The 12,127-nt window shown below is 53.3% G+C and overlaps 1 protein-coding gene across 3 annotated transcripts in view; it reads right to left on the bottom strand.

The window, feature by feature from the left end:
- The window catches only part of Agpat3 (1-acylglycerol-3-phosphate O-acyltransferase 3), an 84,377-nt gene that overhangs the window by 19,272 nt on the left and 52,978 nt on the right, over positions 1-12,127 (bottom strand). The window contains 2 exon segments of one of the 3 annotated variants that reach the window (NM_001106378.1): positions 1,083-1,309; positions 11,234-11,574. In NM_001106378.1, coding sequence (NP_001099848.1) covers positions 1,083-1,260 — 178 coding nt within the window. In that variant the 5' untranslated portion in view covers positions 1,261-1,309; positions 11,234-11,574. 3 annotated transcript variants of the gene reach the window in all.

The following is a 12,127-nucleotide window of genomic DNA, read 5'->3' as shown; positions in this document are numbered from 1 at the left end:
GACGTGGAGAAGGCTTCTCATGTATATGTGCTTTCTTGCACTAGTACATTCTGGTGGATAGGTAGCACACGCACACTCGTGACTAAGGGGCACCCCAGGTTTTACTGCACCCTGCAGTGTGAATTGGGACATTCGGTACTGTGCACTGGTGGCCGGGTCAGGTCACCGAGCCTATTCTTCCCTTGCTCTTGCTGGTTTGAAAGCAGCCACAGCGCTGTGTTAGACCCTCCTTCTCTGTGAGTCACACCGCCTGATATGGAAATAGCATGTACTTGAGCCCAGGAAAGTTACTCGGACACCTGTTCGCCTGGAGGGGGTGACCTCAGGGAGCCTGAGCTGTACCCGGCTCTGTGCTGGGATGGAGTGTCAGGTGTGGCCCTGCCAGAGAAGGCCCTGCACACCGCCCTCATGGGTGGGCACACAGAGAAGGCCCTGCACAATGCCCTCGTGGGTGGGCACACAGAGAAGGCCCTGCACAATGCCCTTGTGGGTGGGCACACAGAGAAGGCCCTGCACAATGCCCTCGTGGGTGGGCACACAGAGAAGGCCCTGCACACCGCCCTCGTGGGTGGGCACACAGAGAAGGCCCTGCACACCGCCCTCGTGGGTGGGCACACAGAGAAGGCCCTGCACACTGCCTTCGTGGGTGGGCACACAGAGAAGGCCCTGCACACTGCCCTCGTGGGTGGGCACACAGAGAAGGCCCTGCACAATGCCCTCGTGGGTGGGCACACAGAGAAGGCCCTGCACAATGCCCTCGTGGGTGGGCACACAGACCCTGCACACCGCCCTCGTGGGTGGGCACACAGAGAAGGCCCTGCACACCGCCCTCATGGGTGGGCACACAGAGAAGGCCCTGCACACTGCCCTCGTGGGTGGGCACACAGAGAAGGCCCTGCACACTGCCCTCGTGGGTGGGCACACAGAGAAGGCCCTGCACACTGCCCTCGTGGGTGGGCACACAGAGAAGGCCCTGCACACTGCCCTCGTGGGTGGGCACACAGAGAAGGTCCTGCACACTGCCCTCGTGGGTGGGCACACAGAGAAGGCCCTGCACACCGCCCTTGAGGGTGGGCACTTACGGCTCCAGAGCGAGTAGGCCAGGCGGCAGTTGATCCGGCGGTATAGGTTCTTGCTGATGGGCCAGAGGGCCAGCGTGCACAGCTGGGTGAAGTTGATAATCAGCCCGCTCACCACGAAGACGAAGCCAATGAGCAGGTGCACCACGAACTGGGTCTTCAGGTAGGCAAGCAGGCCCATGGTCGCTGCTCAGGGGCGGCCGCACGGTCCTTCACTGAGAACAGCCGTCCTGGAAACACAGGGCAAGTGGTCGGTGTAAGTGTGGAGGAGGCACAGGCCTGGGGCCCGGACACCACGGTTCTCACTCAGGGAGGAGATGCATTGTTGTGCCTGGCTCAGAGAGGCTGACCCTGGAAAGTGAGGAACACACACTGTGTGTATCATGCAAACATCACACAGGAACACCACACACAGACACACACTACACACATACCACAGAAGACACACACACACACACAACACACATACCACAGATACACACACACACAACACACATACCACAGATACACACACACACAGACACACTACACACACACCAGACACACACACACACAACACACATACCACAGAAGACACACAGACACAGACACACTACACACATACCACAGAAGACACACAGACACACACAGACACACACTACACACATACCACAGATACACACACACAAACACTACACACATACCACAGATACACACACACACAACACACATACCACAGATACACACACACACAGACACACTACACACACACCAGACACACACACACTACACACATACCACAGATGCACACACACACAACACACATACCACAGATACACACACACAGACACACTACACATACATACACACACACTACACACACACATACACAACACACACATGCTACACACATACCACAGACACAACACACACACACATATACTACACACACACACCACACACATATATACATACACCACACATACCAGACACACACACATACACACACACAAACACACACACACAACACATGTATACACATACACACACACCACACATACCACAGACACACACCACACACATACCACAGACACACACACAAACACACACACAACACACACACAAACACACACACAACACACACACAACACACATACCACACACAGCATATACACACACACAGCACACACACACACCACACACATACTCAAAGCACACACACACATACCACACATGAACACCACACACACATACACCACACACACACACACACCACACACACATTCCACACATGAACACCACACACACACACCACACACATACTCAAAGCACACACACACATACCACACATGAACACCACACACACATACACCACACACACACACACACACCACACACACATTCCACACATGAACACCACACACACACACACACCACACACACATTCCACACATGAACACCACACACACACACCATACACATATACCACACACACTCATAACACACACATACACACACCACACACACACCACACATGAACACCACACACACACACACACACACACACACACACACAGTGGATAGTCAGCTACCCTGCACTAGGGACAGATACACAGGAGGTCACACTCTTGTGAAGGAGACTACACCCAATGCTGTATAGGGAACCTCAGTTCCAGGCAGATCTCTAGGTGACCAAAGCCCATGGTGGCTTAGCTGTCACTGAAAGGGAATTCCAGCCCACATGGCTATTTGTTAAACCAGCAATAAAGATGAGGACAAAAGAGAAGAGAGGCGACAGGGACACTTCTTAGACACGACTGTCCAGGGCCTACAGCAAACTGCCTGATCACAACTTGTCAACAGTCATGAAGTCCTGCAGTGGATGCTGTTAGGACCACGTGTAACAGGTGACTTAGCGCACAGGACGGGTGAATGGCCTAGTCAAGGGGCCAGGAGGAGGAGATGTCAGTGTTGACTTTGAGGTCTGAGTCTATGCTCATGTTCCAAGGCCAGAGCCTGCAGGCCATGGACCCTCACACCCCAGGGACCTCAGAGTTCCTTCCTATACCATACAGGACGGATCTGAATAGACCTGAATATACAAGGTGGCTTGGGGTCTCCACAGCCATCACATGGCTCTGATGGCTCTGACCCAGCAGCCCCAGGAGATGCAACCGCCCTCAGCACCCCACACTCAGGCTCTACACTGTGCCTCACCCAGTGGCTTTGGGGTTTTCAAAGGAGATATGCCATACCTCCGATCCCACAGCCAGGGCCCTAGGGACAGACTATGATTTTTAAGATCGAACTCCAGTGAGGTCTTACATGCAGTCACCATGTTCTCAAGTTTGGGTGTCAAGACTCAATGGCCAGGAGGCCACCACCACTACACAGAATGAGCCGTGCAGACTGGTCCCACCCCAGGCCCTGGCTGTGCCCGTCACTGTTCTGATAGCTTTTTCCAAGGCGTAGGATAGCACAAATAGGCTGGCATCACAGTGCTGAGCTTGGCCCCGCTGGTGTGTAACAGCAGGGCTGGTGTCCACTGCTAAGTCCTCAGCTGTCCTTCCCTGATAACGATTTTCACCCATTCATGCTCTGGCTGTGAGGATGGCTTTCTCTGCGCATCCCGCTCTAGCCACCATCCCACGTGCTGCATGGCAGAGGAGGTCTCCTCTGAACTAGAGAGCTTGTGTGGACTCCATGGTGAGCCCATGCCAACGTCTGTCCCTACAGTGCATTTGCTACCTACCACATTCACCTCTGGATCTCTGGTGTCCTTGGGTCCAGCCAAACCTGAAGCAGGCAGATAGAATAGCCAAAGGCTAGCCTGGAGCTCAGCTCAAGCACCAAGACCATTGCTCTACTTCATAGCCCAGGATATCTTGAATAGCCTTATAGCCTCGTCACCCACACAGAACTGTCAAACGCAGTGTCCCACGACATGTGTCTGCTGCAGAGCATGACCTCAGCCATCACTCTGTAGTCCTCAAATGCCCCAGTGATAGACACAGGGCCTGCTTCCTCGGTGCTGGCTACACCCCATTTCCAGGACTGTTTCCTTTTTTAACTTCAGTGCTGTCCACAGGAATGCGATTCAACCTTCGTGCCAGCTCTGCTCTGCTCTGCTCTTGGCTACACAGTTTCTGGTCCATCCTGCCAGGGGAGTGTGGGGAAGGAAGGCCTGAATTCACTGACTACGGTGTTGGTCTCACTATGTAGTCCTGGCCATAAAGATCTGCCTGCCTTTGCCTCCAGAGTGTTGGAGCTTAAGACATATACACCACCACACCCAGCAAGTTTTAAAAGTCTATAGAGTCCTCAGATGGTTTCAAGTTGACACCCACATTTCAAACCCAAGTTTCAATGTGCAGAGCTTGTACTGGAGAGCTGTAAAATACGACTTTTAAAAGTGGAGTTTTAATCTTATAAATGCAACCGCAGACCAGCCTGGATCCAGCATCCCTGTGGCTGCCTCACAGCCTCTCCGGTTCCCTGGCTGTGGATTTCCACTGTGTGTTTGCGGCGCGATTGTATCACCAGGCAGCACATCAAGAGTCTCTTTGGCTTGAAATTATGCTTGCGAGTGTTTTATTGATTACTGTGACCTACTGTCTCAGCCAAACCGCAGACCACTTTAGCCTCCATTGGACACTCCTGGCACACAGGCCAGAGCTGAGGTATCTCAGACACTCGAACTGTCCTGTATGCTGGGACCACCTACTTGTAAAGCTGTGCTCACAACAAAAGCCTGAACCCCGGCAGCAGCACAGGGCATCCAGCTGCACCCTGACCATACCTCACAGCACTTCTCAGGGCCACACCCTTTCTTCTTTTTTTATCATGCACCTGATCCTGACAACTCTGAGATCTACATAGCCATCTGGAAACACACGCTGCCACCTCAAGGCGACACTTCCTCACAGTCACTTTGGGTTCCACAGGGCAGCTAATAGGAGCTAATAGGAGACACCAGGAGAGTGGTACCACTAGACATCCTGGGCTCAGGAGCATGGTGTCAGCTAATTACAGTCTTTGCAGGGGATGCCTGAGAGCATGAGACCTGTCATCTGTGAGTCTGCATCCCCTGCAGTGGGATGGCCCTGTCAGAGTCACAACCTCTTTCTCCCGTGGCCCTCTCAATATCTTCAGATATTCCTGCCCTGGCATCTGGTCCCTCCCATCTCTAGGCACTGGTGTGATTTATGATTTCCACGTGACCTTTGAAGATTGGATGTGACTAATAGACATGGTTTCTGGAGCCTAATTGACCAACAGCTGGAGGACAGGGCCGTACCTATAGCTCGCAGGTATTTCCGGGCTTTCCCATAACCCTCAGGTAGTTGGGGCTAGTGGCTCCCGAGGCCAGCCTGACATTAGAACATCTTGCCCCAAAAGTGACACCATTGCTTCCTGAGTTTCATCATGGCACTTCCCAGCCTGCCAGAACTAGCACCTTCCTGGGTCAGAAGAAGCCTTAGCTTCTGAGGAACAGGCGGTGTTTGCCCTCTGGGGAGGAGGAAGCCGCGGCTCAGCGAATCTGTGCTGATTACAGGGTTAGCCACGCTTGGCGGCAGCACCAGCAGCACTCCAAGTGCATCCTTGTACGGGTCTTACGCAAACCCTCAAATGTTACCACAGCTGGGAACCAGGAACTGGAGAGATGCTCCTCCCACAAGGACGTCCCTGGAGGAGGTCCAGGACCCTGAGCCACACTCCCTTCCCACAGATACCACTCACTGAGAAGTGGGACCCTTCCTGAGTTGACTGTGACCTAAAGGAGCTCTCAGTCTTGGCCTGAGATAGCTGGGGCTCAGGGCATCATCAGGGCACTGAGCCAGCCAACCAGACACAAGGAAGGCGTTGCCTGATCCTCTGCCCTGAAGGACTCCTCACTAGGACTGAATTGAGTCATCCCCAACTGTAAACCCCCGGCACCTCAGAATGCTACAGTACTTCGAAATGAGGGCTTCAAAAGGTGAAGAAGGTAAGTGCTGTTGTTTCTGATCTGATCGCATGTGCTCACCAGAGAAGGAACGGAGCCATATGCCAAGGGAAGAGGCACCAGATCTGCCAGCAACTCACCTCCAGAGTTCTGGGCCCCTGAGGCGAACAGTGCAGCCCAAGGCCTCACATGCCTCTTACAAACACATAGGCTTTCGGCTCCCTAATCTAAGCTCTGGGAAACCTGTTGGTCCCTCTTTCCTCAGCCAACTTCCTGGTCACATTCAGTCCCCATCTTCTGGGAGCCTGTTCGTCAACCTTGGTCCCTTTGCCCTGCTTCCCTGGGGACCTCGTCCCAGAATGCCCTCGTGTCTGTCTCTCAGTGCCCAACCTCCCTACGTTTCACACTGCCTGGCTGAGGGGTAAGAGGCTTTCAGAGAGTGTGGCTGCCATTTAGCAGATGGAAGACCCTAAAATATGGAAAATGAGTTGTTTGTGATGCCCCAGACAGGAGACTCGGTCACAAGGAAGATGCAGGCAATGTGGGTTTTGGTGATCAAATTCCAGTTTGCAGGATAACACAGTTGTCACTGTGCTGTCTCCCTCCCATTCCCTCACGGTCAGTTCCCTACCAAGCCTGGATGTGCAGCAGGAGCAGGCTGTGTGAGGGGTTGGGCCAAGGGCATTCCCTACATACCCTCCCAACCTTGTTTTGTAAGCGGTGAACTGAGCTGGTCCAGAATCAGCAGATGCTGGAGGAGAATTATTAACAGGAAAGTGTAAGAGGACATACGGCAGCAGAATGGGATAGTATCTCAAACTGTCTTAGTCAGGTGCAGCATTAACTAGTCATAAACAGCCAAGAGCAAAAATATAACAGCCAAACCTTTCTGAGGGGCCAAGTGGGTATGGAAAAGCAGAGTGCTCAGGGGAGTGGTTCTACCAGGGTGGAGGAGACTCCGGCAGCTCTGATGTCTCACCAGCATGACCCTGCGGCCATGTTGCCTTTTAGGCAGGTAGAAAGTGGGGAGCCTAAAGGCTTCCTCTATAGCTAGCAGGGTATGGGCTCGCAAGTGTTAGCAACTAGACGGATGAAGATATACCAGTCCCTCATGTGTCCAGGCTCTAGGACAGTCTATAGCTGTGCACGCACAATGCACAAACACGTTGCACGGAACAGTGTGGCTGAAACAGAAAACCCAGCTGAGTAAGGTCCAGGCATTGACCAGCAGGCCACCTTGGTGTTCATGTCCTGAGTTGGTCCACACTGCTGCTTCTCAGATGAGCACTGACCCCCTGGCTCAGGGCCTGGGCTGGCTGCCTGGGTGGCAATGGCATTTATGACTTCCAGGGTTGCCTCCAGAGACCTTGCAACCTGCTATGACCTTTGGTCATTAATTGGGGATACGTGGGTCAGTCTACTGACCCATATCTACTGAGCCCAACCCTGCCTAGGTCACCAGACCAGACCACCTTGGGGTATCTGTCAGTGAACAAGAACGATTCCAGGGGAACCAGAAGCACCCAGCTAAGCCCAGATGAAACTGCTGACCCACGTAGCCTCGGGGAAGTGGATGGTCTTAGATTGCTTAGGCCATAAGCCTTCCCAATACATAAGCTGTTTATAAATACTGCCAAAGCCTAACTACAGATCCAAAGATCCCCCACCACCCTGAGTGAACTGACTTCACAGTTCATAGGAAACACAGCCAAGAAAGAAAAGTGACTCAGAAAAGGCAGGAAGGTACAGCCCTGTAGGTGCCACAACTGTGAAGTCTGTCAGCACCAGGATGGGCTGCACCACATCACACACAGACCAAGAACGCAGGCCCCAGGGACAGGCTCCATCAGCAGTGCAATCCCACCCCTCTTGTACTGAGAGCAGGTAACCCACAGCCATGGTCTGCAGCCTCAGGTTGTCTGTGCTGGAGCACAGCCACAGGCCATGAATGTCTGGTCTCTCAGCATCCCACACAGGCCCTCTGGGCTCCAGTGGACTTGTGTTTCTACTGGATTTAGACAAATTTTTTAAAAAAAAGGGGGAGGGCTGGAGAGATGGCTCAGCAGTTAACAGCAGTGACTGCTCTTCAGAGATCCTGTGTTCAATTCCCAGCAACCACATGGTGGCTCACAACCATCTGTAAAGATCTGATGCCCTCTTCTGGTGTGTCTGGAGATAGCTACAGTGTACTTATATATAATAAATCTTTTAAAAATAAAATAAAGTGGTTAAAACCATAGCTGAGTTTGTGGGAATGTTAGAGCACTTCATTGTCTAGACTAATGGATTTGAAGGTACAATTAAATGTCACACACTAGCCCCTCGAACTCCTGACAGAGTTCTGCCCTGTGGCCCCAGAACCATCTAAGGTTAGCTAACAGCACCTGGAAGCTGTGTGCTGAGCACAACCACCACAGCAGTATACACCCCTGTGTTCTGAGAGCAGAGCCCCAGCCCAACACAAACCACAAGGCCACACCCCTCTCCTCCTGAAACAGAAAATGTGTGATCCAGGTCCAGCTAGTGGGAGAAGGTGGGGGGGGAGGGAGGGAAGGGGGCAGGAAGGGAGGGAGGAAAGGAGGGAAGGAGAAAGGAAGGGAGGGACAGGAGGGAGGGAGGGACAGGAGGGAGGGAGGGACAGGAGGGAGGGAGGGACAGGAGGGAAGGAGAAAGGAAGGGAGGGACAGGAGGGAGGGAGGGACAGGAGGGGGGGAGGGAGGGAGGGAGGGAGGGACAGGAGGGAGGGAGGGAGGAACAAACCAGGCAAGTTTTTTGCCATCCCAGGGAAGGAGATAACCATAACTGTAAGCTTCTTTTCCCCTCAGAGCTAGAAAGGCACATTCAAGACGTCCATTTGGTCTCTTTGGCCACTGCACAGGGGCTCCGAAGCCAGTTATGTGAGTACCAACATGGTCTGGAGCCACTCCCTCTTAGAGGAGTCAAAGGACCAGAGGGAAGAGACGCCCCCACTTTGGGTGCTTTTAAAGCAGACAGTAGGGGCAGCAGACTCAACTCTACTCATCGGGACTCATGGGGCCCCAGTACAGCAAGCATAAGAGCAAATGAGAAACTCCTGCCCCTCGCTTACCCCAAGTCCCCAGCTCCTGAATCTTTACGGCCTCCAGGGTGTTTCTGGTGACTGCCCTGGCCTGAGCAGTGGCGATGGTGGGAAGGGAAGTGGAGGGAGGCACAGAGCTCCCAGGCCTGATGACTCCACAATGGGCCTGTGACAGGACTGGGCTCACAGGCGTGGCTGTGTCTCTCACACCAAGACACCACCCTGGGCCAGGGCAGAGTACCATGTTCCAACACATGCATGTTTTGCATAATGCAGGTGTACTTAACTCTTGCACACACATGCACACACACATGCGCCGCGTACACACATGAACAGCACACGAGTGAACAGGACACATATATGCATAATGCACACAGGTATACTCATCCACATGCACATGTGTGTATGCTCATGTCTAACACATTCATGAACACACACATGCCCTCACATGTGCACACACATTGACATGTCAGTCATCTTACGCACAGGTGCACGGTGACACACTGCTCCTAGAATTCTTGTATAATTGCCATTACTGTGGTCATTCTTGGTCATGCACACACTACAGCTCACAATTAAGAAGCTGGTGGAGTTGAATTCTAGCATTTCCTGGGCAGCGGTGGGTGTTGGGGTGGGGTGGGGGATGGGTAGCTCGTCCCTCCTTCCCTCAGCTCAAAGCTCAGGTACCTGTAAAGTGCAGCCTTTCTTCATCCTGTCAGAAGCCTAAGGACAACCCACCAGAAGAAGCAGAAAGAGAGGTGCTGTCTGCCAAGGGGATGGGGAGGCCAAAGGCGGGACAGGAGAAGCTGGGCTGGGCGGAGTTTGTTCCCCAGTGCCTTCAGGCTCCTTCTCCATTGCTTTTCTCCACGAGGTCACTGCCCCGCCCCAGGCTCCCCACAGGGACACAGAAGAGTCCTCCTGAGAGAGGCTCTCCTGGGCAAGCCCAGAGGTATGGGCATTCTGCAGGCCTTTAACAAACCTCAGACAAGCACAAGGGCATTGTCACATTTGCAATAACTTGGCACCATATTTCACACATGTAAACTAGATTTTCGGGAAGGTGGAGATTCAACCTCAACAAACAAAGTAGGTCTCAGAACGACCCCCTCAGCCTTCACAGGGCACATGGCAGTGGGGTGTTACCACGTGGGACGGGCCTGCAAGGGTCGACACAGAAGGGTAGGAAGAGGCCCGATTTTTCCCATGCACTGGGGTCACCCTCTTGGCAGTCAAATACTTGAGCTCCATGTCTGAATATAAGCTCAGAAAAGCGCAGTAGACATGCTTTAAGCAAGAGAGAGTTTCTAAAATACTAATCCAGCCAGTGGCACATAAACCTATGAGGTATAACAGAGGCCACCCTTAAAGAGCAGCAAGCAAGCGCATGCTTCTCCGTGGTGACTGCTGCGATTGCTATGGGCCTATGCAGTAGTAGCCATCCTAATACTCACAGACCCCAGCACGACCTTGGGCTGCTCTCTTCTTCTAATCCGTGCCCTTCGCCCCTCCCTGGGACCTGTACTGCTGCACTGGCCACTCCCAGAGCCTGCCACCTTCACACCCCTCCTCACTCCCCTCCTCAGTATCCTTGAATGCACCTAACACTGCCACAGGGGTGGGGCTACATAGGGTAAGTGGGATGAGGGAACCCGGCCTTCTGCCCTGAGACCCCCCAGGAGGGTTCGGCTCAGATCTCAATAGAAGCCAGTAGACCCTTCAGGAGGGAGGCCTACTCTGAAGAGCTCATCTGTGAGAAAAACATGTAAATTCATACCTAGATTCTCCTCTCCCCATGCCCTGCAACTGTTAGCTTCTTATGTATGTCCTGCCTTTGCTGACTCCGAACTTTACAGCAAATTCAAGTTTTGGTCTATAACTTAGTCTAGTAACTCCCCCTCCCCCAAGGTCAAGCTGCCCCACCAGGCCACCTGGCTTGGCTGGCTGGGAACCTGTACAACCTTCCTGTAGTTGAGCGATGAGCCTGGCTTTCTATGTCTGGAGATATAGGCTCTTTCTGCTCAATGACCAGGGAAGTAGGTCAGCAGGGTCAGTGCCCTTAAAACCACTCTGAGCCTGTCCTTGCGCTTCTGTTCTGGCAGGAGCATGACCTCCATTGGGCTTCCTTTTGCCCTCCCAGGCCTGGCAGGAACTCAGGGAGCCCTGGCTCCTTACCTGCTCTTCTGCTTGCCTTCTCTCCCTGGCCTCTGGATTTCAGATGGTTGGGGTCTTGGCTGGGGAAGTCTGGAGCCTTCTCCCACAGCAGGGCAACAGGACTCAGCTGGCAGGAGTGGGGATAGTATAGTGACCACTCAGCTGGGTCCCAGAGTACAAAAATAGCCATTCTGCCAAGTGGGTGAAACGTCAGGGCCGGCTGTGTGGCCAGCTCATGCTCACACTTGGCACATGAGAACAGCAGGGCTTGCGGAGGGGGGCAGGAGAGCAAGTGCACAGCAGCCAAGGTGCCCAGGCCAGATTACCCACACTCTCGGCAGCCTTACACTTCATTGCTCCACAGGGCCCAGCCTCAAGCAATGCTACACTCCCAAACCACAGGAAGCTGGTGGGTGGAACGATGTCACACATGGGGGGTACACAGGAAGACTGGGCTCTCAGGGCCTCCTCACTGTAAGTACAACTCAGTCTTCTGACCTGGGAACTCTCTGCCTGATTTCCCCAAGGACAGGAAGCAGCAGCAGCTGGGCCATACCGCCTCATACCAAGCCTCAGTGTAGGGTCCCTTCCCTTAGCCCTCTGCAGCCCCACCTGTATCTCTATACTGGACGGGGACGACAGTCCCTTCCTCGATGCCGTAGCCACAGTACACCATCTCCTGAGACACGCAGCTGCCAAACCCTAGCTGCAGACTCCTTACCGGTTGGTCCGAGACAGAGATTCGGACACCGAGTGACTACATTCTGGAGCATAGGAACCCCGTCCCCTGGAAGACATTATCCTAAAGGTAACCTCTGGCTTCCGGAGCAGTAGGGTTTGGAGAACTTTTCATATTTATTTGGCATGAAGTAGTCACGTCCACGATTATGAAATATTAAAAAAATTGAAAGACAG

Source organism: Rattus norvegicus, chromosome 20, assembly GCF_036323735.1.
Source record: "Rattus norvegicus strain BN/NHsdMcwi chromosome 20, GRCr8, whole genome shotgun sequence".
In the NCBI taxonomy this organism is placed as follows: domain Eukaryota; kingdom Metazoa; phylum Chordata; class Mammalia; order Rodentia; family Muridae; genus Rattus; species Rattus norvegicus.
Note: the sequence above shows the minus strand (reverse complement) of the source record. Positions and strands in the feature narration are given on the sequence as shown.